A 26,635-nucleotide genomic window follows, 5' to 3' on the forward strand; every position below is an offset into this window, starting at 1 on the left:
CTAATCTTCAGTATTCTCCTATAGCACCACATTTAAAAATCTTCTATCCTATAGAAATTCTTAAAATCCATATGTGGCATACAGCAAACCAGTGCTTAACAGTATTGGTTAAAAACAGTCTTGGTTGCAATTTTATTCTTTTATTTCTCAACGACTCGTTTCGCCTTCTTTAGGCATCTTCAGGTTATCTTTTCTAGATGGACGCAAGAGGCACCAAGATCTGCGTAACGCTTTCCCGTTCTAGCTGTTTACGATCCCTGTTTGACTTCCATAAATAGCTGAAAAATAAAAACTGAACTCCTCCCGAACAAGCCAGGAAGGCCGAACGGTACCGACCGACTGCCGTGTCATTCTCAGCCCATAGGCGTCACTGGATGCGGATATGGTGGGGCATGTGGTCAGCACACCGCTCTCCCAGCCGTATGTCAGTTTCAGAGACCGAATACATACGTGGCTACTCCTGACGCTTAAATCAATATTCCATGCTAACAAATTTCTCTTCTTCAGAAACGATTTTTTTTGAAAACGCCAGTGTAAATATTATGTTCTCTCTACTTCGACCATCGTAAGTTGTTTTGCTGCCCTAACAGCAAAACTCATCTACTACTTTAAGTACCTCGTTTCGTAATCGAATTCACTCAGTATCATTTGATTTAATTCCAATGACCAGTATTAAATGGTACAACTTTCATTCCATTCAGATCGGTTGTCGATCATCATAAGCGTGAGATGTGACTCCACAGGTATGCATACACAGTTGTGTTAGTTGTGGCAACGAAGGAAACAACCTTCGAACGATATCTTGAAGAGTGCCTGAAAAACGTACTGTATCCATTCATGAATTTTACTAGGTAGAGGCTACCATGAACGTGTACGATATCCTATCGAATCCTACATATATTCTGAGAAAGAGGATAACCGGGTAGGCTAGTCAAGGATTCTGACATTCCTCAAGGCGGTTCTGGAGTGGGAGAGATTTGTTAGGTTGCTGGAATATGTCAGTTCGTAGGCTGATGAACGTTTAGCCTCCCTTGAACAATTACCTAATATGTGACAGCTTTGTACACCACAATTACAAGAGTGGAGGGCTATGGCGCCTGAGAAGTGTTCCTTCTTGTGGTCTACGGACCCCTTGACGTAGCCGGCTGCGGTGGTCTAGCGGTTCTAGGCGCTCAGTCCGGAACCGCGCGACTGCTACGGTCGCAGGTTCGCATCCTTCCTCGGGCATGGATGTGTGTGATGTCCTTAGGTTAGTTAGGTTTAAGTAGTTCTGAGTTCTAGGGGACTGATGACCACAGATGTTAAGTCCCATAGTGCTCAGAGCCATTTGAACCCCTTGACGACAGTCTGGCCACCGAACCCATAAGTGTGACTCATTGCCGAACACCACAGGACAGCATTCTGTGTCTCAGTTGCCTGTGGCTCTGCATCATGCAAGTATCTGTTGTCTGTGATACAGTGTCAGCCACAAACAACGGAAACCAGTTCAAGTTTTCAATCCGTCCTTCAGTAAGCTGTTCCCAACGGTCTATGCAAACACAGTGTCTGCAACCTCTGTTGTAGTAATCCGTACGTTGCTCAGAGCCAGTCGAACAATACTACTGTCCTGTCTTGTAGTAGTAGTAGTCCAGGAGGGACGAGTGCTTTCCCTTCCACAATTGTGCTTATTGCATCAGTTACCTATGATTATTCCTTGTCCCTATTACCAATGATTCGACCTTTCTCAAAAACTGAAAGCTAGCGATGATTTACATTTGCATATTGTCTAGGGTGTACTGTTTTCTGATCCCCCCCCCGCACTTAAATTTTCCAGTTACGTTAGAAGCAAACGATTCTTCATATGTAGGAATGGTTTACTTCTGTACTGGAAAAAAAAAAACGAGAAAAGCTCGTATAACAATGAACTTTTACCTAACGTATCCGACAGTCATTCACATATTAGCATCTCTGCTTGTTAGTTTTCAGCTAGTGTAACATTCGTGTATAATATTTTCCACTTCCATCACTCTATATCTCGTCCATCACAGAATATAATAAATACTACCGACACACAAAGTAAATGTCGACGCAATGTTCGTAGTTGCGTAATATTATGGATTCCGTTTTAACTTTAAAATGTGACCAGAGGTAGTAATGAATTTCAGAGAAACCAAATAATTAAATGGCAATGGGAGAACAGTTTACTGCAAATACGTTCTGGCCCTTGCTGGAACCAAAAACACGGAGTCTCCTGAAAAGCCTAACCGGAAAATAAATGCCCAAAACTTTAGCACTGGAGCGAATGAATGAAAATGTATGTGAACTCAAATGGGACCTGTATGGAAAGCGATTTCTACAAACTGAACATAAATGCTAGGTGTCATTATGTAGGTCCACAAAAACGACATTTTCCCCTGATTCCAGACTCCGTAGCTGCGTTCGCTAACGCATTCCCTTGCTGTGGCGTTCGACTCAGCGTGAATACTGGTAGTGAAGGAAACTATCACTGCCGGTGTTAGGCTGGTACGGCGAGGACGCGCAGTGGCGTATTGATCCAAACTTTCAACAAATGTTCTGGATTAAATTTCAAACCTCATCGCAGTGTTTCACGAAGTGAGATCATGCGAAATGGTCGATGACGATCCATTCGTCTGACAGAGGCGCTATACCGGGCTCGCCATGGTGTTATTCAGAGCAGAAGGCTATATGATTGCATCGTGTTTCATTCTACAAAACACAGAGACTACAATGACAGCACACTCAGCATACATCAAAAGATATGCTTGAAATCAACTCTCACATAAGCGTGATAATACGCAACTGTTCGCGCTGGATCGGCCAGAGTGGCCGAGCGGCTCTAGGCCCAACAGTCTGGAACCGCGAGACAGCTACGGTCGCAGGTTCGAATCCTGCCTCGGGCATGGATGTGTGTGATGTTCTTAGGTTAGTTAAGTTTAAGTAGTTCTACGTTCTAGGGGACTTATGACCTCAGAAGTTGAGTCCCATAGTGCTCAGAGCCATTTGAACTATTTGTTCGCGCTGGAATAAAGCCCTCCCCTTCTAGGCGTCGTAATAGCCACCCCGTGTCTACCGCTGAGCGATGCCACACAACTCTTTACCTAATAGCGAGCTTCCGGGTGTGCTTCCAAGTTCTTGTTTCCATTTTATACATATATCGACCACCACCGAGCGAGGTGGCGCAATGGTTAGCACACTGGACTCGCATTAGGGAGGACGACGGTTCAATACCCCGTCAGGCCATCCTGATCTGATTTCCCTAAATCGCTTCAGGCAAATGCCGGGATGGTTCCTTCAAAGGGGCACGGCCGACTTCCTCCCCTTATCCGATGAGACCGATGACCTATCTGTTTGGTCTCTTCCCGCCTATTAACCAAATCCAGTCGACCATCGACCCAGACCGAGCGAGGTGGCGCAGTTGTTAGCACACTGGACTCGCATTCGGGAGGACGACGGTTCAATCATGCGTCCGGCCATCCTGAATTAGGTTTTCCGTGATTTCCATAAATCGCTCCAGGCAAATGCCGGGATGGTTCCTCTGAAAGGGCACGGCTGACTTCTTCCCCCGTCCTTCCCTGATCCGACGAGACCGATGACCTCGCAGTTTGGTCTCTTCCCGCAAACAACCCAACCCGACTACCACCGACCCAGCATTATCTCCAGGTACTGAGAGTTTTGCTATTATCCAATGTGAACTGACTGCTTGGAATCCAACCAAACGGAACTGTTGACGCATGCTTGACGATATACGGAAGTACGTGCCTTTCCGGCAACGATTTTCATCGTCGTCATTCCCTACTACAGTTGTTGGTAGCTCTTGTTCGGAACTGCGAATTTATTTGATGTGTTTCGTAACTGCCGTGGTCGCCGCAGTGACTGTTCCTTAGGACGTACATGCATGTCCAAAGGAAGACTGTTCCTTTCGATATACATGCATGTCCAATGGAACCCTGCATCGTACTCACAATAATGTAGGACTTGCAATTTCATATGACCAGTTGTTTGTCTCTTGCAGCTGTTTATTGTCGATTACGATTCCTGAGGCCGAATAAACTATTCGATGCTCTTTTGTGTCTCAGAACTCCCACTGGCATTTCGTGAAACACAAATTCTGTCAGCTTTTGAGATGTGTGGTAGTTGTGATGGCCGGTGAGTTTTTAACGAATTGAGTGTTGGAACCCAAGGTTATTTAAACTGAAACCGCCTTCCCTGTTTATTCGATTTTCTGAATTTTTATTTCGACAGACTCCTTAATTATGCTGTCCCAGGAGCTTGGCGTCTGTACTACTTTACTGGTCTCATCACATTATTCGAGGGAGGGCTGGGCGACACCTGATTTCCTTAGTTTCTTTAGTCGGATGTGTCACTAATATTCCTAAGATCTATCCTTGAACGTTCTGATAGTCTGGTCGATGTAAGTCATGCCACATTCGCATTGAATACGATACACATCCGGCGTTCGGAGACCTAAATCGTCTATAGCTTTACATGGAATATATTTTATCACAGTTGGAGAGAGAGTAGTGCACTGGATGCTATGTTTCCGTTGAAGTAAACAGATATTTCCATATATTCGCCCAGCTTAAGATAGATAAACGATTTCCAGCTTCTCTGGAGAAATTTGGAAATTTGTGCTAAGATCTAATGGGACCAAACTGCTAAGGTCAGCAGTCCCTAACCTTAGACACTACTTAGTCTAACTTAGATTAACTTACGCTAAGGACAACACACACATGACGATGCCAGAGTGAGGACTCGAACCTTCGGAGAGGGGAGCCGCGCGAACCGTGATAGGGCGCCTCAGACAGCGCGGCTACCCGTCGCGGCTCTAGCTTCTTTCTCTTGGTCTCAGTTTTAGCCGCTTCGTCAGGCGTTCTTCATTTTAGCTGCGACGATCTGAGTACTCAGCCCTTCGGAACGCTATTTCTAGGCATTTTAATTCTTCGGTGAGCCCTGTTTCGTTTGAAAATGTTTGATCTTTCGAGACAAAGGCACAAGAATACGCCACGTTGTAAACCATGCCTTTTAATCGGTACGTGGAAGACACATTTGTAGTGTTGTCGTATGGAGCCGAAAAGGTTCCAAAGATTCTGGAACATAATATTCTCGATAGAACTTGGAAAACAGGGCCAACTACCTTATCTGCCGACGTGTTAGTTGAGATAAGAAAGGATGCCTGAATCACACTGTACATAACAAACCTGCGCACCTCTGGAATATCATCAAAATATTAAATACGAGGCGACTATCGTGATGCAAACACCAAGATTCTGGAACAGCATAAATAACGATCCTATCGAACTAAAAACGTCAGAAAATTAATAAACAGGGAAGGCGGATTCAATCTCAGTAATACTCCTAGTTGAAAAGTATCTTGTAAACTATGTATTATTTTATTTTATTTTTATTACCCTTATAAAGAAATCTTCAGTTTGTAAGAAACCCATATCACAAATTGTGCCTGTAGCCCCAGAGATTACAGATCGAATATTAATTGTACCTTTCTATTCCATAAATAGTTTTGCAAATGTATTTATTTTTGCTTCAGAAGCGAATGTGTTGAAAATGTTGCAGTTTGTACCACAGGTGGGTCTCTTCTGCGTTGGAAAATAGTTTTATTTCTTTTCTTCTTTTACTACCATGTCTGTGTGGATATTCTTACAGCTACAGTTGTGGTAGCCTATCTGCTACGTTAAATGAAGTTAGTATTGCATGCCGTACACGTTTCCTTTGTTCGACATTCACTGATTTGACTGGAAGTGTAGTGACGTAAACTTCACGTTACTGAGTAGATATGCCACGTCTTTCTGCAAAAGGTCAGATCTTTTTTACTACCAGTTTTTTTGTTCTTAAAGGACACGATTGTCTGCAGTTAATATTGTAGGTTACAAGAAATTCGTAAATAAACTGTCCAGGAATGAAGTAGTGCACACCGAGTAGGGTTGTCAGAAAAAAAGTGGGGTCTTCTTCTTGTTGTTCTTGTTGTTGCTGCAATTTATTGCGCTACTGACCTTCCCCTTTGTAAAAACAATTCTACAGACCGATAGGAACAACTAAATTGGGCTTTTGTTTTCAGAATATCTCGTCAAACTCAACAGTGTAAATTTCTGCATTCTTGGCGCGCTGTAATCGCATGGTGTACACCACCGTCTAATGAATACTGCCAGAACACACTCTGATGTGAAAATTGTTACCGTTTTTGCGGCGCGGGGTAGCCGTCCGGTCTCAGTAGTTTGGTCCCATAGAAACTTACCAGGATTTTTTTTTTTTTTTTTTTTTTTTTTGTTACCGTTTGACAGCTGGAGCTACACTAGCGCTCCAAGCGGCGAGAAAGCAGTCAGTCACATGCGTTGTACGAATAATGTTTGTTTTTAATTATTTTTTCACTTAATTAGCGGAATAGTGCTTATGTTTGGTTACCAATAGACGTGAATTATTTTGAAATACATGTAACAACAGTCTTATCACACTGATTCAGCTTGATAATCTACAACTCATTCATGAAGAAGTACTTTCGAGTATGTCCATATCTGCGGCTTATTGCTCTAATAGCAAGAGACTATAAACATATTTCATGCATGACAAGCATATATTTCTGTTAGTGACGGCTATTATTATCATATGCACTTTCCTCCACACTTTAGAAAATTTTTATGGAGTCCAATGAGTCACCGTTTCATACACTTCACTTGACTTTCTAATACAAGAATATTTTTTTAAATGTAATTACTTTTGCTTCAAACGTAAATGTGCTGAAGGTTCTTGCTCAGATTTAGCAACAACCGAGGAACTGGTTTCTCCTCTGTTGGAAACAGTTTTATTGCTTTTGACGATTTACTATTGCCTCTGTGTGGTTTCCCCTTAAGCTAAAGTCGTGATTGGTTATTTGAGGCGTTGAATAATGTAGGTATTACATTCCATACAGGTTTCCTAGGCTACGCATTCACTGATTTGGCTGAAAATGTAGCGAACAAAATTCTGGTTTGCTGTACAGATATGCAACGTCTTCCTCTAATAGGTCAGGTCTTCTGGGGTTTCACTAGCAATTATTTGTTACTTAAGGAAAATGACATTAGTCAGTAAATGTCTATAGTGCGTTACAACAGAAACTGTCCTATAACGCAACGTTTCGTATCTGCCATGGTCCTCGGGAAACTAAATAATCTTAGAGTTATTGTCGATTTTTATGTCACTGCATACATAACCAATTGTAACAACTATGATACAGATCAATATAAATATTGGTTATCGTATTCAGAAATATCTCCTGCTGGCCGCTGGGGGCGTTGCTATCGCTGGGGTAACAAAAACAAAACGGAGTTTCGCGACCGGTATGTCAGACTACGCCATATATAAAGTAATGTAATTAAGTTCCTTCTGATCTTCTCTTCAAACTTTTCAGATTTGTAGGGTGTACATGTTGGAAACCCCGTAAAATATAATATGTATCGAATAATGTTTATCACTTTAGTAGTTAACAATGTTTGCAGTTTTTACAGAAACCTTTTATCACTACCATATTAATTTTATCTGATGAGATCATATTTTCAGATGAATGTGTCAGGAATTGTGCTCACATTATTTGAAAGCAGAACGACCAAATGCTCATTGCATCGTGTTATTACTTAAAATGTCGAATCTGCAGATTTATTTCTACGAAGTCGGGACAAATGCTGGAAGTCAATATAGTACTTTTACGGTCAACGAGATTTCAAAAAAAGATAGTGTACAATAGCCACCAGCACCCGATAATATGGCGTAGCCTTAAGGTATAATGAGAGTGATACTGTATAACAAAGAATCTGACTGGTTTTTGACGTTTATTCTAGTACTAACCGTATCGTGCGTTCCCTTTTGTGACTTGTCATTTCCGAGGCAAACCTTTATTCGTGCACTGCATACTTTTTACACGATTTAAACACTTCTCGCACATTCATATCTGCTAGGGAGGGAAGATACGTTACAAGGTTCGGCACCATGTTTGTTAAACTCTCGTTAGCCATTTCATCCAGCAGAAGAGACAAACTCTGAGAGAATTTAATTAAAACAGAGTATCAGTACGAGCACTGGAAAGCAAAAGAGTATCAAAGGACGTAGTGGGCGGTGAGCGTCGGGAATCGAACTCTGATATGAATAGTTGTGTGAGACCAACAGTAGTTCATAGTCTGGTTGCAATCAAGGCAGTGGGCACCCATAACAGTGAAACTCGTAGGGCCTGAAGAAGATGGCAGCGTTGCTCATCGAAATATTGTACATAAAGTGGAAACAACTAGGCAGAACACCCAGCAGCACACTATAAATCAATCATGCCTCGAAAACCAGAGAGATCATAATTATTTACTTTACTGTACTTATAATACCTTCCGGAAATGGTCCCTACAACGAAATACATAATACGGAAAAAATAGGACAATGTTTTAGTTACTTTATACCTAGGACATGAACGTACTGATTGTTTTGAATGTATTTGTCTACGTTTGCAATGTAAAGAGTGCAACGTATAAAAGAAGTTTGTGGTTGTAAGCTCGCACTCTGCGACTAGTTTTGCGTAAGATATCACTTTTTAAGGACACAGTGGAAGATCTGACATTAGTATCGCACTAAAACGTGACGAAATGAATCTCCTTAGTAATGGGAGTGTACTCGATACTTTGGTCACGGAGGAACATAATCTATCTCGAGGATAGCAACGTAGGGATAATTTAGGATTTCTGTTCCATACCGTCTGGTTCTCTGGCAGTCATCTTAGGGAATATTCAAGGGAAATTTCTGTGAGATGTTTGTTCCCACTTGGATAAAATGTCTTCGAAGTTCTTACAGTGTCAGCTTTAGGAATAACTTCGGTCTTTAGGTAAGGTTTCTCATAGTCATCGGACTCAGTAACTAACTTACGTGACATTTTTCTTTATCTAAAACACGAAATGTGAGTAGTACGTCGTTTTGTAACTGCCACTTGCATTATATTGTTACTGAACTGATACGACTACGTATATATTCTTTGTCCCTGCAATTTCTCAGTTTTCTTGTGGAAAATGGCTAGATATCAATAGTGAAATCATGGAACGTATTATAAATTTTTTCTGAAAGACCAAAGTGAGGGTGACATCCATTAAGAGAAAAGTTATTGGCTTCTTTTTGTACCAGTAACCGGCAACGGTATTGTTGAACACTGAAATAGTGAAGTTGGGAGGAAACCAAAGACAGTAAGGAAACCATGAATCACCAATGAGATGCTTTAGAACCTGGAGAAAAGGAGGAAGCGTAAAACAGTTAATTAATAAGGACACAGAAAACTTAGCGGCACACTCAGGAAATAAACAGGCAAAGCGAATGACTGATCCATAGAAGGAATGTGCCTCGAAATATGGGAACTACAAAGACGTGGAAGGTGCGACCTCATGTGCCAGAAAACGAAGGAATCGGGAGGGAGCGAGAACAAACGACCTCCGGAGTGCATGACTCCAGAGGACAAAAGTCGGAACAAGCGGAGGTGCTGAAAATATGAGAAGGCTGTACAATATGGAACATCGTCCGCAAGACAGCGAAATGAGACAGTGGAGGTTATTGACGAGGACGGAAAAGGTCCCAGTATACTGACAGCCGAAGCAGAGAAAGCGATTAAGGAGATGAAGAAATCTACAGGAGACCGCGGCATGCCCGTGGATTTGTTGAAAGAAGTCGGAAACGAAGGGTTTGTAATCGCTGACGCAACTAGTCACAAGAATCTATGAAATTTGCGAATGGTCGAAGGACTCTCGGGACGCCACAGTGGTGATGTCAAGAAGAAACAACAAGTCAACAAATGTAGTGACTACAGAACGGTCAGTCTGATCTTACACGTGGCGACGATCCTTGAATGAATACTCAACATACGGCTGGAACAAAATATTGAAGAAGTAATGGCAGAGGAGCAGTTGAGATCCAGGAAGAGAACAGAAACCAGTAACGCCATGCCCATGGTGTGTATTTTGTCAGAGTTTTTGCTGTTAACGAAGAAGTTCGCTCTTGTTTTATAGGCTGGCATAAGGCCTTCCACAAAATCAGCTGGATAAAATTGGTGAACATCTGAAAAATCAAGGAAAAAGCTGAAGAGATTACAGACTAATTCTCAACTTGTGCCTGGGAAAATAAAAGAAAGGTGCGATTGAATTTCAGCGTGGAATTAGGAAGTGGAGTCAGGTAAGGATGTTTTCTATCGAAGAGAGACTTAAACCTGTATGGAGAATGGCTTGCGAGGGAAGCTTTGAAAGGATAGGGCAACTTCAGGATTTGGAGATGACTCGAAAACATTATCGAGTAAGCAAATGTTCCCCAAAAATCACAGAGGAGTGTGACATATGACGAATCGGCTGGTGTAATCCCAAAGGGAATATGGGATGCTAATCAACATTGACAAATCAGAAGTGATGCGAATATGAAAATGGGAGAAACCTTTGAGGATTACTGTCGACAATCGAGAACGGGAGAATGTGAAGCATTTGAAGTCCTTGAGAAGCTTGCTTACACCGAATGGCCACTGCAGAAATGAAATTCGAATAAGAGTCGCATTCAGCAAGAAGAGGAGTTGAGGATGGAATTAAGGGATGGAATTAAGAAAGGAACTGGAGCAATGCACTGTATGGAGCAAAGGCGTGGACCATGAGAAAAATGCAGAAAAAATGTCTGCAAAGTTTTGAAATGTGGTGCTGAAGAGGAATAGAGGAGATGAAGTGGACAGTGGGTGAGAGACAATGACGAACTGAGAAGAGTAGGAGAGAGGTATGCTGTTCTGAATACAGCTCTTGAGAGGAACGCCAGCTGGATCGGACACAAAATAGACCCGAGAGGCCCATTAGCGACGTTATCGAACATTGCATTGTAAAATGTTAATTACATCCGGAGATATTGTAACCTAAAGTTGACGCTTGAAACCTCCGACGTTCAGTTGCGTGTTGTAACAAACACGGGCCACGGTCGGCGAGCAGCATCTGCAGGGACATGTTTACGATGACGACCGTGTTTACGAGTGTGGCTGTAGTGCACTGTTGTGGTTTGGTCTAGCTATCGCAGTGTCCGCATGTAGCGCTTGCTGCTGTTGTTATTCTGCATTCGTCTCCGCACGCAGACCAACTGTAGTACACCGTGTTACCAGACGTCTGTGATAGTGTAGTGTTGTGGGAACTGTGACCATGGTGTATTCGAACTCTGAAAAGGCGGAGATGATACTCATCTATGGCGAGTGTCAACGAAATGCAGCTGAAGCCTGCAGGGTGTATGCAGAACGGTACCCGGACAGAGAGCATCCAACGTGCCGCACATTGCAAAACATCTACCGCCAACTGTATGCAACAGGTATGGTCGTAGCACGCAAACGGGTCCGTAACAGGCCCGTCACAGGAGAAGCGGGTGCAGTTGGTGTGTTAGCTGCTGTTGCCATGAACCCACAGATGAGTACACGGGACATTGCGAGAGCCGGTGGACTGAGTCAAAGTAGTGTCATGCGCATACTGCAGCGTCACAGCTTTGACCCGTTTCATGTGTCGCTACATCAGCAATTACATGGTGATGACTTTAATCATCGAGTGCAATTCTGTCAATGGGCATTAACAAAGAATGCGTTGCAGTTTTACCTGTTTACCGATGAAGCGGGTTTCACAAACCACGGGGCAGTGAATCTACGGAACATGCATTACTGGTCCGTGGACAATCCTCGCTGGCTCAGACAGGCAGAGCGACAGCGACCGTGGACGGTAAATGTATGGTGCGGAATCATTGGCGACCACCTCATTGGTCCTCACTTCATTGCAGGGGCCCAAACAGCTGCAACATACATCGCGTTTCTACAGAATGATCTGCCAACGTTGCTCGAAAATGTCCCACTGGAAACGCGTCGACGTAAGTGGTACACCCGCACATTCCGCAATTAACACTAGGCTGACCATTGACAGGATGTTCGACGGGCGTTTCATAGGACGTGGAGGACGCATAAATTGGCCAGCCCGTTCTCCTGATCTTACACCTCTGGACTTCTTTCTGTGGGGTACGTTAAATGAGAATGTGTACCGTGATGTGCCTAAAACCCCAGAGGATATGAAACAACGTATTGTGGCAGCCTGCGGCGACATTACACCAGATGTACTGCGGCGTGTACGACATTCATTACGCCAGAGATTGCAATTGTGTGCAGCAAATGATGGCCACCACATTGAACATCTATTGGCCTGACATTTCGGAACACACTCTATTCCACTCCGTAATTGAAAACGGAAACCACGTGTGTACGTGTACCTCACCCCTCATGGTAATGTACATGTGCGTCAGTGAAAAAGACCAATAAAAAGGTTTTAGCATGTGGACGTAATGTGCTGTTCCAGTCTTTTCTGTACCTAAGGTCCATCACCGTTCCCTTTGGATCCCTACGTAATTCGCTCTCCGATACACACGATCGAACAGCGGAGGAGTGATACTCAAGCGTCAACTTTAGGTTACAATATCTCCGGATGTAATTAACATTTTACAATGCAACAAACGGCACTGATTACGTATTTGTTTATATGTTCAGATGTGCTAACAAAACTAACGGGGTTCCATTTAAAAAAAGTAGGTTTGTGTTAAAAAACAAACTTCCGTGCATTTTTTTATGGTTTGTATTAACCAGTTACACTGTCCCTTCTCCTCACGTTCGGTCTGTGGAATCGATTCGTCAGTATTTGATGTGGTTTACGAAATATATCCAGCGATAATGTTAGATGACTCGCCCTGTATATTACAATGAATTTTTAAACCCTGACAAAGACGGATTCTGTTGAAAGGTCAAAAACACAACAGAAGTTTTCTGTAACCTTCAGTGTTAGACGCCAGGTTACATGTACTACTGAAGCCACGGTCCTCGTTTAATATCTGTACATTTTTATTTTAGCGTCCTTCTGGATGACAGAATTTCAGTGAGTTGCAGTTGTTTAGTTGTCAGTATAACGGAAGCAGAAAAAAGGAATTCCAATATTTTATATAAATAAGATTTTCGAACTGTGGTCACACATATGCACAGTCGTCAGCCGCAACGACTCGTACATAGCAGAGTAGGTTTTATAATGGTGGCTGTGAATGAACTGTTGGTTGCATCTGTTAGACAGCTGGAATACAGCCGTTACAAGGGCTCGTGCTTAGTAACAGAGAGAAATTTCCCGGAACTTGGTATAAATGTACCTTATTTATCACTTCAATCCTGTAGGAACACTGTGGAAGCGTGTTCTGAAACTTACTGCGCTCGACAGTCATAAGAGTACTAAAACTAAAACTAAGACTAAACTCTTCCCGAACAGGCCATTAAGGACCAATGGTAGTGACCGGCCGCCGTGTCATCCTCAGCCCATAGACGTCACTGGATGCGGATATGGAGGGGCATGTGGTCAGCACACCGCTCTCCCAGCCGTATGTCACTTTCCGAGACCGGAGCCACTACTTCTCAATCAAGTAGCTCCTCAGTTTGCCTCACAGGGGCTGAGTGCATCCCGCTTGCCAACAGCGCTCGGCAGACCGGATGGTCACCCATCCAAGTGCTGGCCCATTCTGAAAGCGCTTAACTTCGGTGATCTGACGTGAACCGGTGTTACCGGTGCGACAAGGCCGTTGGCATCATAATAATACAGACATCGTAGAGTTTCAGGAACTACCAGAAAGCTCATACCCCTATTCCAAGGTGGACGCTCGGTAGAACTTATTCAGGCACGAACTAAAGCACACTTTTGAAAAGATGGTGAACAGGCCGGCGAGCCTGAATAAGAGGATGTGTCGGGGTTCGATACTGCACCTGCCTGGGTCCCCGTAGGGCTGCGAACCGCTGCCGCTGCCCAGGACGTGCCACAGGCGCTGGTCCCAGCCGGATGCCCACTCGTCCCGCGCGCTCCATCCGGGGCTGTTGAAGGCAATCCTGTATTTAGTACATTATGCACGGGTCCATTCCACAATTGACTGTAGACAATATCTGGGACACATTCAAAGGTGAACACGTAAACATACTCTACTGGCCATTAAAATTACTACACCACGAAGATGACGTTCTACAGATGCGAAATTTAACCGACAGGAAGAAGATGCTGTGATATGCAAATTATTAGCTTTTCAGAGCATTCGCACAAGGTTGGCGCCGGTGTTCGACTGCTGCCCTGGCCAGCACATTCTCCAGATCTCTCACCAATTGAAAACGTCTGGTCAATGGTGGCCGGGCAAATAGCACGTCACAATACGCCAGTCACTACTCTTGATAAACTGTGGTATCGTGTTGAAGCTGAATGGGCATGGGCAGCTGTACCTGTACACGCCATCCAAGGTCTGTTTGACTCAATGCCAAGGCGTATCAAGGCCGTTATTACGGACAGAGGTTGTTGTTCTGGGTACTGGTTTCTCTGGATCTATGCACCCAAATTTCGTAAAAATGTAATGTCAGTTCTAGTATAATATAATTGTCCAATGAATACCCGTTTATCATCTACATTTCTTCTTGGTGTAGCAAATTTTAATGGACAGTGGTGTAGAATTCATTTATTGACAAAAGCGAAATCGGCATTTTAAACAGTAAGTGTAAGAGCGCGATGAAAATGGTACCAGTGAGAAAAAAAGACAAAAAAAGAAACGATGGATTTATACGAGTGGGATAGAACTCGGTAGAAGCCATGTACGTATAGGAACAAACAAATGGTTACAACTTTAGAAGGGTTGGATGATATATTCAAGAGAAAGAGCTTCACGATTGAGCAGGAAGTAACGCATTGTTCCACTTCTGGTCCTTATGCAAGCAATTAGTCGACTTGCCACTGATTACTATGCCGGCCGGGGTGGCCAAGCGGTTAAAGGCGCTACAGTCTGGAATCGCGCGACCGCTACGGTCGCAGGTTCGAATCCTGCCTCGGGCATGGATGTGTGTGATGTCCTTAGGTTGGTTAGGTTTAAGTAGTTCTAAGTTCTAGGGGACTGATGACCTTAGAAGTTAAGTCCCATCGTGCTCAGAGCCATTTGAACCATTTTGAACTGATTACTATAGTTGATTGACATCCCCCCAAAGGATATCGTGCCGAATTGTGACCAATTGGCGCGTTACATCCTTATAATTTCCAGATATTTTGGGGCCCTGAACATAGCATTCCAAAAGTTCTTATTTGGGGAGAGATGCAGCGACCTTGCTGGTGCAGGTCAGGTTTGGTCAGCACTAAGACGAACAGTAGAGACCCTCGCTGTGTGCTGGAAACGTAAACTGGTAAGGAAGCCCAGATGGCTTGCCATGAAGAGCAATAAAACGGGGCGTAGAATATCGCCGACAAAACGCTGTGCTGTAAGGGTGCCGCGAAAGACAACCAAAGCGGTCCTGCAATGGAAACAAATTGCACCTCTGGTCACCACTCCTGTTTGTTGGACCGCTGGCGGCCAACAGTCAAGTGTGCACCACTACTGTCCGGAACGTTTCCAGACATGATTTCGTTGGTCATCGGAGCTCATTTCGAAGGCGGATTCATCAATGACAATTCTACTACAGTGAATGAGATTCCAGGACGAAGGCGTTTCTGGAGACTACCGGAATAGCGGTTGGCCAGAGGTGGATCAACGCACTAATAACGTGCTCAATTTGTGAAGCTCGTTCTCTTGAATAAATGATCCTGTTGTTCTGAAGTTGTAATCATTACGTTGTCTGTACGTGTACATCACATCTTCCGATTGCCGTCTCATGCGGATAATGAATTTGTGGTGCGTCCTTTTTTATCTTTGTCCTAGTCCTAGTACATTCCAGAAAAATTCATTCGATTTGTAGGCCAATACCCTGTATATGAATGAAAATCCAAGTTTGTTGTGAATATTAACTTGCGCATAATACTAATAGTTCAGTTTGGCTCCAGCAGTGTGTTTCCGGTTCATACGGTGGCCGGTAGGGCACCTCTGTGCAACTAGTTCACCCATTCGCTCGTTCAATGCCCATTGTGCGTGGAGACAAGATGGCGCCCACAGAGCAACAGGAAGCTTTTTGTGTTCTTACATCTGAATTACTGTCGTCCATCCTGAGGTGGTCACACCGAACGTTAGTAGCAGGTAAATGAGAAATTTGATCGATAGTCATAGAAGATGTGTTTCGAAGCCTTGGTAGCCTACAATGTTTGCCAAATTAAGACAACAGGAGGTATAATGCTCTCTATATGATACTCTCCTAGACTACTGCAGAGACGGTGTAGTAGAACGTCAAATGGGCAGATCGGAAAGTAAGCAAACTAGTTACGAAGGGCTGTCCAAGATGGTCGATCTGCGACCCCATCTTCTTGGATACAGCTGTTGAACACTTTCTGTATTTGTTGGATGGGTATAACAGTGCTGAGAGTGTTTTCACGTATGCAAATTATCAACTGGCAGTAGTTTCTGCAAAGAACAGAGCCCAGGGGAACACTCCATGTCATCATTTACTAATGGAGCAATAATAAACTCAAGACACTAGAAAATAAAACAGTTTACACATGTACACCGACGGGAGCCCTAAGAACGGATCCTTCAGTAAATATTGGGGACACAAATATCAAACGAAAAATCGTAACACGATTTCTTCAGGTACATGTAGTTGATAAACTAGAGTTCCTTGAACACTGAAAGTTGACAAAGACAAAGCAGAAGAAAGTGTTACACAATCTGGTAAACTAAATTCAATTGAATACAGAAACCCGAACACACAACTAAGCTAGCTTCGAATCAGTACTTGGGTTGTCAGTACTTAGTTTGAATACAGGGGCACATAGAAAGACTTTAGTTACAAACAAGGCATAAGTCAGACGAGGGCAGAGGATTGTCTGACTCAAGCTATAGGGGGCATTCGGTACCACCTCAGTGGAAGCTTTGTGGTTTGTGTTTGCTACTTGGTGTATGCCCGATCGATATCACCATCAGATATCGGACTGCAGTGTACTGATTACGACTGGGGAGAGTAAACCAGGTGCAAACAATTACCTGTGTAGCTGCACAAACAAAGCGTCAGCTTAAACTCTGACGCATACATGGCAAAGTGAATCGGAAATGATTGATATGAGACGTGGAGTATATGATTTTCTCCCTGTTAGGAAACAAACATACGAATCCTAGACGTGACATAGTGCATTTCCTAACTGGACACGGACCTTATCCTACGCACTTAAACGTCGTCGGTGTGGGACGGACTCCAGTCTCTAAATGCGGGGCTGAAGATTCCCCGTAACACCATGTTTTTCTACAGACAAAACAGAAATTTCAGAAACACTTTACATCTAGACTATGGTAAGACAGAATTAGAAATTAATACGATAATTGGAAAAGAACAGAAATGGACCCTACTGAACACACAGACAGAGAGCTTCACCGAAGCAACGCATGAAGAGTACCTAGAAACAGGATCCCACAGCGACAAGCATATATGCAGCCTCTGAATAGATTCCGTAGAAAAAAATCTCCTTAATGCTAGAACTCAGAACAATGGAGCTGATAGTGTAGTCACAATGCTGTAGTAACAAGCAGTGAGGTGTAAAATACTAGCACGTCCTTTCTGCACAAAGCATCGCCGTGAATATAAGACAGTGACACAACACTGTGGTGGAGCAGTTACATCAGAGATCAACTCAAGAATCAAAACGAGAGACTACAACAATAAAATCCCAATCTGGAGTTAGTCAACTGCAATAACATGTGCTACAAAAACTGTGTGCTACATTTTGTGAAGATATGAAATGGAAACCTTACGCCACTTCAATTCGTAGGTAACCCAGGAGGCAAGTGTCTGTTATTCATTGGTAGGAAACTGAGCAAACTGCTACAGTTTGCGAAGGGCACTGCTTACAAGACAGTAGTGTGACCTGTTGTTGAATGTTGCTCAAGTATATGGATCCCATACACAACAGGAATGACAAGGGACGTTGAACGTATACAAGGCATGGCAGCACGAACGATCGGTCCCTCGCGGAAGAACTTCACGGATGCTGAGAAATCTGAACTGGCACAGATCAACGAAGACGTCAGCTAACGCAGTGTATGCCTAGTTTAGAGGGTTTATGAACTGGTATTAAATGAGGAATCTAGAAGTATACAGCAACATCATACCTATTGACTAATTACAGTACAAACAGAGGCACTTCAGCAGTCATATTCAAGTAATATGTGACATGTACTTCACCATACTTCCGAGGATGTAGTTGTAGATGTAGAAGATTTTTCAGAGAAGGTTGCGTTGTGCGCATGGCATGCTCTTCTTCCAGTACTAAATGAAAAATCCCCTTTATTGGCCTGGTGGCTAATCGGTAGAGGAATTCGATATTATTAGCCCGGAATACGACTGAACTCCACGTTGGTGGGCAACATCAGTCTCCCCTAAATCTGCAGATAACGAAGTACTTGGTTCCATCAAACTGAACAATGCTTCTTCTGACATCCTAATGTTGAAGAAAGCGTACAATACTTCCTTGTACAGGATAAACCAGAATCCTAGAGACAAAATTTCTGAAGTTGTTCAGGGATAATTTTATGTAGGCGCTCGTGGTCTCCAGAGGCTGTTTAATGTAAGTGAGATTCACTCGCTCTGTTATCCAAGTTACACATTTTTCTGTGAAAATGCCTTCACAAGAACTATATACTAGAACTACATACAATCACCAAGACGTACAACACAAAACAGAGAATAGTGCAACAACCCTCACCCAATGCAATAATATAGTACCGTGGTTTCCGTGGATGCGAGATCACTTCAGCATAAGGTTCGTGTGCTGCTCTTCCATTGCGTTCACAAGAACTATATACTAGAACTACATACAATCACCAAGACGTACAACACAAAACAGAGAATAGTGCAACAACCCTCACCCAGATGCCATAATATAGTACCGTGGTTTCCGTGGATGCGAGATCACTTCAGCATAAGGTTCGTGTGCTGCTCTTCCATTGCGTTCAGTGAACCTACACTCGAGGTGCATTCGATCAAATTTTTCTCAGTAAACCTGTAAATACTAGTGTGGGTCACTGTTAAGGTAAAATTAACATTGCCGGTGGAAACAAACCCGAGACAGAACCAAGCTAGTAGGAGGGTAAAGAGTAAATTTAGCATTGCTTTTGTCAGCAGCAAATACCACGAGTAAATGAGATCGAAATTGTTTCCAGGAATGACACAAAGGGAAAAGCTTTTGCATTGTTAAACATATACTTTCACTACAGTAGAGATGTAAGGATAGAAGGGAGTAAGATCTCAGGCGAAATTAAGTTCTTTTGCAACGAGCGACGGCTCACTTGTACCAAAATACTCGAAGAATTTCCCTGAATGACTTCTCAAAATTTCATTTAGGAATTTCAGTTCACGTTGTATGCTACACTATCCGCCCTCTGAACTCCAACAACCCATAGTTCACCATCTAATTTCTAATTTTGGTGCACTGCTTCGCCTGCGCCGAATCAGTCCACTAAATATACATTCACACACACTCCACAAATCCAATTCTATCTGTGATCCCCTCATCTTTCTCTGTCTCTTTTTATTGTTTCCTTTTCATATCATGGCCCTGACATCCCTTTTGTCACCTGGTCCATTGATGTTACCTGTCATTCACTCATCCACTTACACTCATCTTCGAAGTATAATAAATTTCCATCTTTCTTTGCGCCCAAACTTCAATCTATCCCCTGTTAACTTTATCCTTTCCAAGTGAAGGTCCTCCATTTTTTCTTGAATTTACCATCCCTCTTTAAGGTCATCAACATTTCTGCTTCTCATTTTCTGCTTCAGAGAGAAGAACACTAGTAGTTGCATTTTCTAAAGCAATAAAAGAACCGTTTACAAAAATTCCTGATCACATGTAATCGTTCCACCTTTTTCATTATATTGTTTAGATTTAGGCTGAAGCAATACTGACAAAGCTTTCTCCTGCCGATAAGGGGACAAGACATTAAATAACTATTGTTGTTGTGGTCTTCAAGACTCATTTACGTATGTAGCTTTTCGCGGTAGTCTAGCCCGTCCAAATCTCTTCATTTCTGCATAAGTACTTCAACCTGTATCTAGCTGAATCTGCTTACTTCAATCTAAAAATGATCTCCAAAAATATTTACCCACCACACTGACCTCCATTACCAACTCTGTATTTCCATGACGCCTAAGGATGCGTCTTATTAACAAATACCTTCATATGGTCAGATTACTCCCCAGTTCGGTTCTCTATCTCTTCTTTACCTATCTAGTCTTCATTTTCCGTAGCACTAATTTTCAGAAACTTTAATTCTGTTCTTGCCTGAAGTGTTAGCAGTCCACGTTTCACTGCTGGAGGGTGCTATATTCCGTCAAATGACGACAGAAATTGGACTGTGATCACAATAAGATACCTAGACCTCAATTGGTGATAACTATTAAAGCACGAGGGTCGACGATGTAAAGTATGTGTAAATTGGGAGAGCTGGCTTAAGTTGTTTCTAGATCCGATACTAACTACCAGACAGCCATAGCCATAGCGAAACTCAAAAGGCGTTTTTGATCCTGGATTTATTTCTAGATAGCTGGAGCAAATTTTACCTATGTTTCTGCGTAGGAAATTTTAAACAATTCTATAGTGAAGTGATATTGTTATATGTAACACTGACATCTGTAATACTATTTTTAGCCAGCAGGAATAATCTGCGATGTATATATGTAATATCAGAAACGCAATAACATGTTTTTTTTTGTGATCAGTCTTCTGACTGTCTGACTGGTTTCATGGGGCCCGCCAAGAATTCCTCTCCTGTGCTAACCTCTTCATCTCAGAGTATCACTTGCAACCTACGTCCTCAGTCCTCAGTTATTTGCTGGATGTATTAAAATCTTTGTCTTCCTCTACAGTTTCGCAGATTCTGCGCAGAACTTCCTCATTCCCTACGTTATCAGTCAACCTAATTATAAACATTCGTCAGTAGCAACACATCTCAAATGATTCGATTCTCTTCTGTTCCGGTTTTCCCAAGTCCATGTTTCACTACCATACAATGCTGTTTTCCAGACATACATTCTCAGAAATTTCTTCCTCAAATTAAGGCCGATATTTGATATTAGTAGAATTCTCTTGGCCAGGAATGCCATTTTTGCCATTGCTAGTCTGTTTTTGATGTCCTCCTTGCTCCGTCCGTCATTGGTTATTTTACTGTCTAGGTAGCAGAATACCTTAACTTCATCGACTTCGTGATCATCAATCCTGATGTTAAGTTTCTCGCTGTTCTCATTTCTACTACTTCTCATTACCTTCGTCTTTCTTCGATTTACTCTCAATCCGTACTATGTACTCATTGATTGTTCATTCCGTTCAGCAGACCATGTAATTCTACTTCATTTTTACTCAGGATAGCAATGTCATCAGCGAATCGTGTCACTGATACCCTTTCACCTTGAATTTTAATTCCAGTCATTGCTTCCTCGGTGTACAGATTGAACAGTAAGGGCGAAAGGCTACATCCTTATCTTACACCCATTTTAATACGAGCACCTCGTTTTTGGTGGTCCACTCTTATTATTCCCTCTAGGATGTTGTACATATTGTATATGACCCGCCTCTCCATATAGCTTACCCCTACTTTTTTCGGGAATTTCGAACATCTTGAACCATTTTATACTGTCGAACGCTTTTTGCAAGTCGACAAAACCTATCAACGTGTCTTGAATTTTCTTTAAACTTGCTTCCATTGGTAACCGCAATCTCAGAATTGCCTCTCTCGTGCCTTTACTTTTCCTAAAGCCAAACTGATCGTCATCTAGCGGATCCTCTAGTTTCTTTTCCATTAATCTGTATATTATTCTTGCAAGTGACTTGTATGCATGATCTGCTACGCTGATTGTGCTACAATTTTCGCACTTGGAAGCTCTTGCTGTCTTCGGGATTGTGTGGATGCAATAACATAAAAAATGGAAATAATTGCTCTTTGAAGCAGCTGAAGAATCCCATTAAGACAAGTGTGGTATCATACGCTGAAGAGCCTAAGAAACTCGTGCACTTGTCTAGTAAAGTGTAGGGCCCGGCGAGCATACTGAAGTACGACCACACGACGTGGCTTGGACTCGACTAATGTCTGAAGTAGTGCTGGAGGGAACTAATACCTTGAAAGCTGCTGCGCTGTCCATAAATCCACAAGAGTACCTGGGGTGGATCCCTTCTGAACAGCTCGTTGCAAAGTATCCCAGATATGCTCAATAATGTTCATGTCTGGGGAGTTTGGTAGCAAACGAAAGTGTTTAAACTCAGAGATGTGTTCCTGGAGACCCCCCCACCCCCCCGTCTCTGTAGCAGTTCTGGACATGTGGGGTGTCACTTTGTCCTGCTGGAATTGCCGAAGTCTGAAGGAACGCACAATGGACATGAATGGATGCAGGTGATCAGATCGGATTCTTAAGCGTACGTGTCACCTATTCAGAGCCGTATCTAGACGTATTAGGGTTCCCATACCACTCCAACTGCACACGCCCGACACCATTACAGAGACTCCACCAGCTTTAACATTTCCCTTCTGACATGCAGAATCCACGGATTCATGAGATTGTCTCCACAACCGTACATGCCTCTCCGCTCTATATAATTTGAAACGAGACTCGTCCGACTAGGCAACATGTTCCCCGTGGTCAACGGTCCACACTCGGTGTCGAGGGGCCCAGGCGAAGCGTAAAACTTGTGTCGTACACTCATCAAGGGTACACGGTTCGACCTTCTGCTCCGAAAGCCCATATCGTTGATGTTTCGTTGAATAGTTTGAATGCTGACACTTGTTGATGGCCAAGGACTGAAATCTGCAGCAATTTCTCAGAACCGTTGCAGTTCGGCCACGTTGAATGATTGTCTTGAGTAGTCGTTGGTCCCGTTCTTGTGGGATCTCTTTTCCGGCCGCAGCGATGTCGGAGATTTGATATTTTACAAGATTCCTGATATTCACTGTGCACTCGTGAAATGGCCGTACGGGAAAATCCTCACTTCATTGCTACCTCGGATATGCTGTGTCCCATCGCTCGTGTGCCGACTGTAACACCACGTTCAAACTGACTTAAATCTTGATAATCTGCCATTGTAGCAGCAGTAACCGATCTAACAACTGCGGCAGACACTTGTCGTCTTACATAGCCGTTGACGGTCACAACGCCGTATTATTGTTTACTTATCTTTGTATTTGAATAAGCATTCCTGCACCAGTTTCTTTGCCCCTTTAGTGTAAATAACTGACACTGTCGGGAGGAGAGCGATCAATTAATTCAATATAAAGAAAGCTTATGGTATGAAGCTTTTTATTCCCTTGAACGCGTCTGTGTACACCACGTTAAGTAAATCTTTTATTCATTTAAGTAACAAAGTAAACTAATATTTCATCTGTTGTAGTTGAAAATCGACCATCTCCCAGAGCATTCAAAGAACCCACCGCTATGGACGAACGATAGTAGTTTCTTCTGGTCACAACAATCAACATAACTTTTAAAAGAAAGAAGAATACTATTTCGACAGATATATAATCACAAATACAAGTTTACTGCAAAATGTCCACCCAAGGCATTTGCCGATTACTTTATATTGAAATCTTCATCACAGGTTATTACTGTATTACAAAGGATACCCTGTATGTCTCACTCAAGTAAAATATGTGGTTGATAAAGAAAAAAATTATTATACTGTTTCCTGTTGCAAATGGGATTTTCATATGTTAGGTCCATGGAGCATGAACAAGAACAAATGATTACGGTCTTAGCGTACTGCAAGTTTCGTGGCAGGGAAATCCATCATTCTTCTTGTTGGCAACACTTTGTCGAGAAGAGAGGCATATTTATAATTTTGTAATCTCCAAATCGAAAAAAATAAGTTACGTTATTAATTTTTTGTTTCTTTGCAGTTACGTCCCTACAGTATAGGTTCACATTCAAATTCTAGCTCCACACTATAGCAGCAGCGGTAGAGTAGTGAAGCACGTTGATGAAATAGAGTACCCTGCATTATTACATTTTCTGCATTTTAAGGCGTCTGAGGTGGTGGGGGAGTACAGTAACAATGCATCACCATATGAGAAAATGGTTAAGTGGCTCAAAAGCTTATAGTGGAGTCAAATAAGTTCCCTCCCTCCACCATAATCTCCTGACAAGCCTCTTCTTTATTTTTCTTGGATGAAGTAACCTTGTTTGGTAGGCATTGCCAGAAGAGAAGAAAGCGATTATCGTGATGGAGCGTTTCCTAGACAGCCAACACGTAGAATTCCTCACGAAAGGTCTCCGTCATGATATCATCGATGGGAAAAATGTATCACATTGAAGGCTGAATGTGTAAAGGACGTCCATCTAGTTTCATGATAAAAACTCGATTCTGTAGAGATGGAAATTAAAACAGTGTGAGTATATTCGGCGAGGGGAGAAAGCAGTGCCCGCGAGTGATCGTGCGTCTCTTCAGCGACTTAAATTAAAATATTATGCCGTCAATTGGCACACAGATCTAGCGTGAGATTAAGACCACTCATGTAATTGATGCTGCTGTTGGTAGTCACTGTCCGTGCCCGTGTCCGTGTCTACACATTTCTGCATTTCTGCCCTCTGTTCCCCTAGAGCTTTCGGTCCGTAGATTCGTGATGAATTACCAAGGGCGGTGGGGAGTGGGGGGGGATGGGGGTGGAGTGGGGGGGGGGTATGTGGAGCCCGCCTTTAGAAAATATTTTAATGCAGTTACCGAGCGAGTTTAAAATACTGAAAACGAGAGTTATTTTCTGTAATGTTGTCTAGAATGAATTCATCTACCAGCTGTTACAAATATTTTAAATTTCTCAGTCAAGCTTAACCGAAAAATTCAATCTTGGTAGCATGTGTTCAATACTTTAAGGTTGAGGACCTTACTTACACATAAGTATCTCTCTAAAACCGACGTAGTGGGTAAAACCCAACAACCATTAACGAAATTTGCATTTTTAAAGTTTCTTTTACTGTGGGCATAATGACTCCCCTTAGCAGGACACGTTTTGTAAGTGTGCTGATCTTGCTTAGAGTGCGCCAAAAAAAAAGGTTGTGTTTTCATGTTCAGGACACTACTAACACATATGTAGGTCTACGTCTTTAAAAAGTAAGCTGTTAATATAAGTCAACAAAAGTTATCGAAGATTTTTTATAGGAAAAGCATAAAGCCCCCCTGCCCAGTAACAGGCGTTATGGAATATGCGTTGGTACTGCTATGGTTATTTCTCTTCAGATTTGCGAACGAAACTGTGGTAAGAAGTCTACAGAACATTATGTTACGAAGCTATTCTTACACATTTCAATTTCACCATCCAACGAGAATGTCACACTCTTCTTTCGTAAATACTGCTTCGGTGTGTCGCAAATTAGAATCATTGCATTTTTAATAAGATTTAAGTAAGGAAGTAATGTAAGAACTCATTGCTGATCTGTAGTATCATTCTTGAAACTTTTGAATCTAATATTGTTCATTTTAATAAAATATCATAGTTTCGCTTTTTGCATAACTTCGTGAAAAGTATACATTTGTAAGTAAGTTATACATAACTGCAACCAGTCAATTTTTTGAATAATTATGTTTTATTCCATAAACCGGTTTTCGAACCTTTTCAGGTTCATCTTCAGATGGTTTCAGGAAGTTACACCATTATTGGTAACATAATGCTGGGTGCTGGCTCTATGACAAAAAGATGGAAAAAGTTTTAATGTATCACCTTGACTATTGCTTACCTATCGATATGGATGTAAATTTAGTTTTTTACTTACTGCGACAGCATAGGCGGCTTTTTTCGATTAGTGTCCATCTGTCTGCCTCCATTTTTGATGTCTAGTTATGATGGACACTAACCGATAAAAGCCGCCTATACTGTCGCAGTAAGTAAAAAACTAAACTTTCATCCGTATCAACAGATAAGCAATAGTCATGGCGATACATTAAAGCGTGTTCAATCTTTTTGTCATAGAGCCAGCACCCAGCATTATGCTACCAATGATGATGTAACTTCCTGAAACCATTTGAAGATGAAGTTCAAAAGGTTCGAAAACCGGTTCATGAAATAAAACATAACTATTCAAGAAAGTGACTGGTTGCAGTTTTGCAGAACTTATTTACATTTCATTTACAGTCACGTTTCCATTATAACCCGTAATGGATAAGCATAAATAAACATTTTCCTGAAAGTCAAAGTCACAATATTTCGTCGGGACTTAAATGATAATAATGCCTTTGGCTCAACTCCAAAAATGGTGACAAGGGTTTAACGAAAATATGTAAGTCTCACTAAAGTACATAGGAGGCATAGCACTGTTAATGTACTGCTCTGTGGGTCGAATTCTTTATAGCAAATCTGCTCATTTCTCCTTAATAATTTCCGATTTTATGCCGTTTTTCTCCGTCTATATCTTATGTTGCTGCTATACTTTCGCGGACGCAGATGGATGCTCAGAATATTTTTATTTTAATTTTTTTGCAGAACTGGAATCAGCCCTGCGCTCACCATTCATTTTGGACCAATAATACATTGTCCAACGAATGGCACACCTGTTGAAACTCTCGATTTCCGTTACAGTTCCTTCTTGGATCGTTTCGTATTTTTGTATGGGCCAGATTCGCTGTTAACTCTATGGTTCGCCCTCACGCTGCATATCAAGGTAATATACAAGAAACTATCAGCCTCGATTGCGGTAATGAAA

The 26,635-nt window shown here is 42.3% G+C and overlaps 1 protein-coding gene across 2 annotated transcripts in view; it reads right to left on the reverse strand.

Annotated features, from left to right (window-relative positions):
* LOC126238059 (ecdysone-induced protein 75B-like) overlaps window positions 1–26,635 on the reverse strand; it is a 626,856-nt gene that overhangs the window by 44,229 nt on the left and 555,992 nt on the right. The window contains exon 9 of one of the 2 annotated variants that reach the window (XM_049947765.1): window positions 13,787–13,891. The exons of the other annotated variant lie outside the window; for it this stretch is intronic. Within the exon in view, the coding sequence (XP_049803722.1) occupies window positions 13,787–13,891 (105 nt within the window). The remainder of the gene's footprint in view (window positions 1–13,786; window positions 13,892–26,635) is intronic. 2 annotated transcript variants of the gene reach the window in all.

The sequence above is a fragment of the Schistocerca nitens genome, chromosome 1 (assembly GCF_023898315.1).
Source record: "Schistocerca nitens isolate TAMUIC-IGC-003100 chromosome 1, iqSchNite1.1, whole genome shotgun sequence".
NCBI classification, from domain to species: Eukaryota; Metazoa; Arthropoda; class Insecta; order Orthoptera; family Acrididae; genus Schistocerca; species Schistocerca nitens.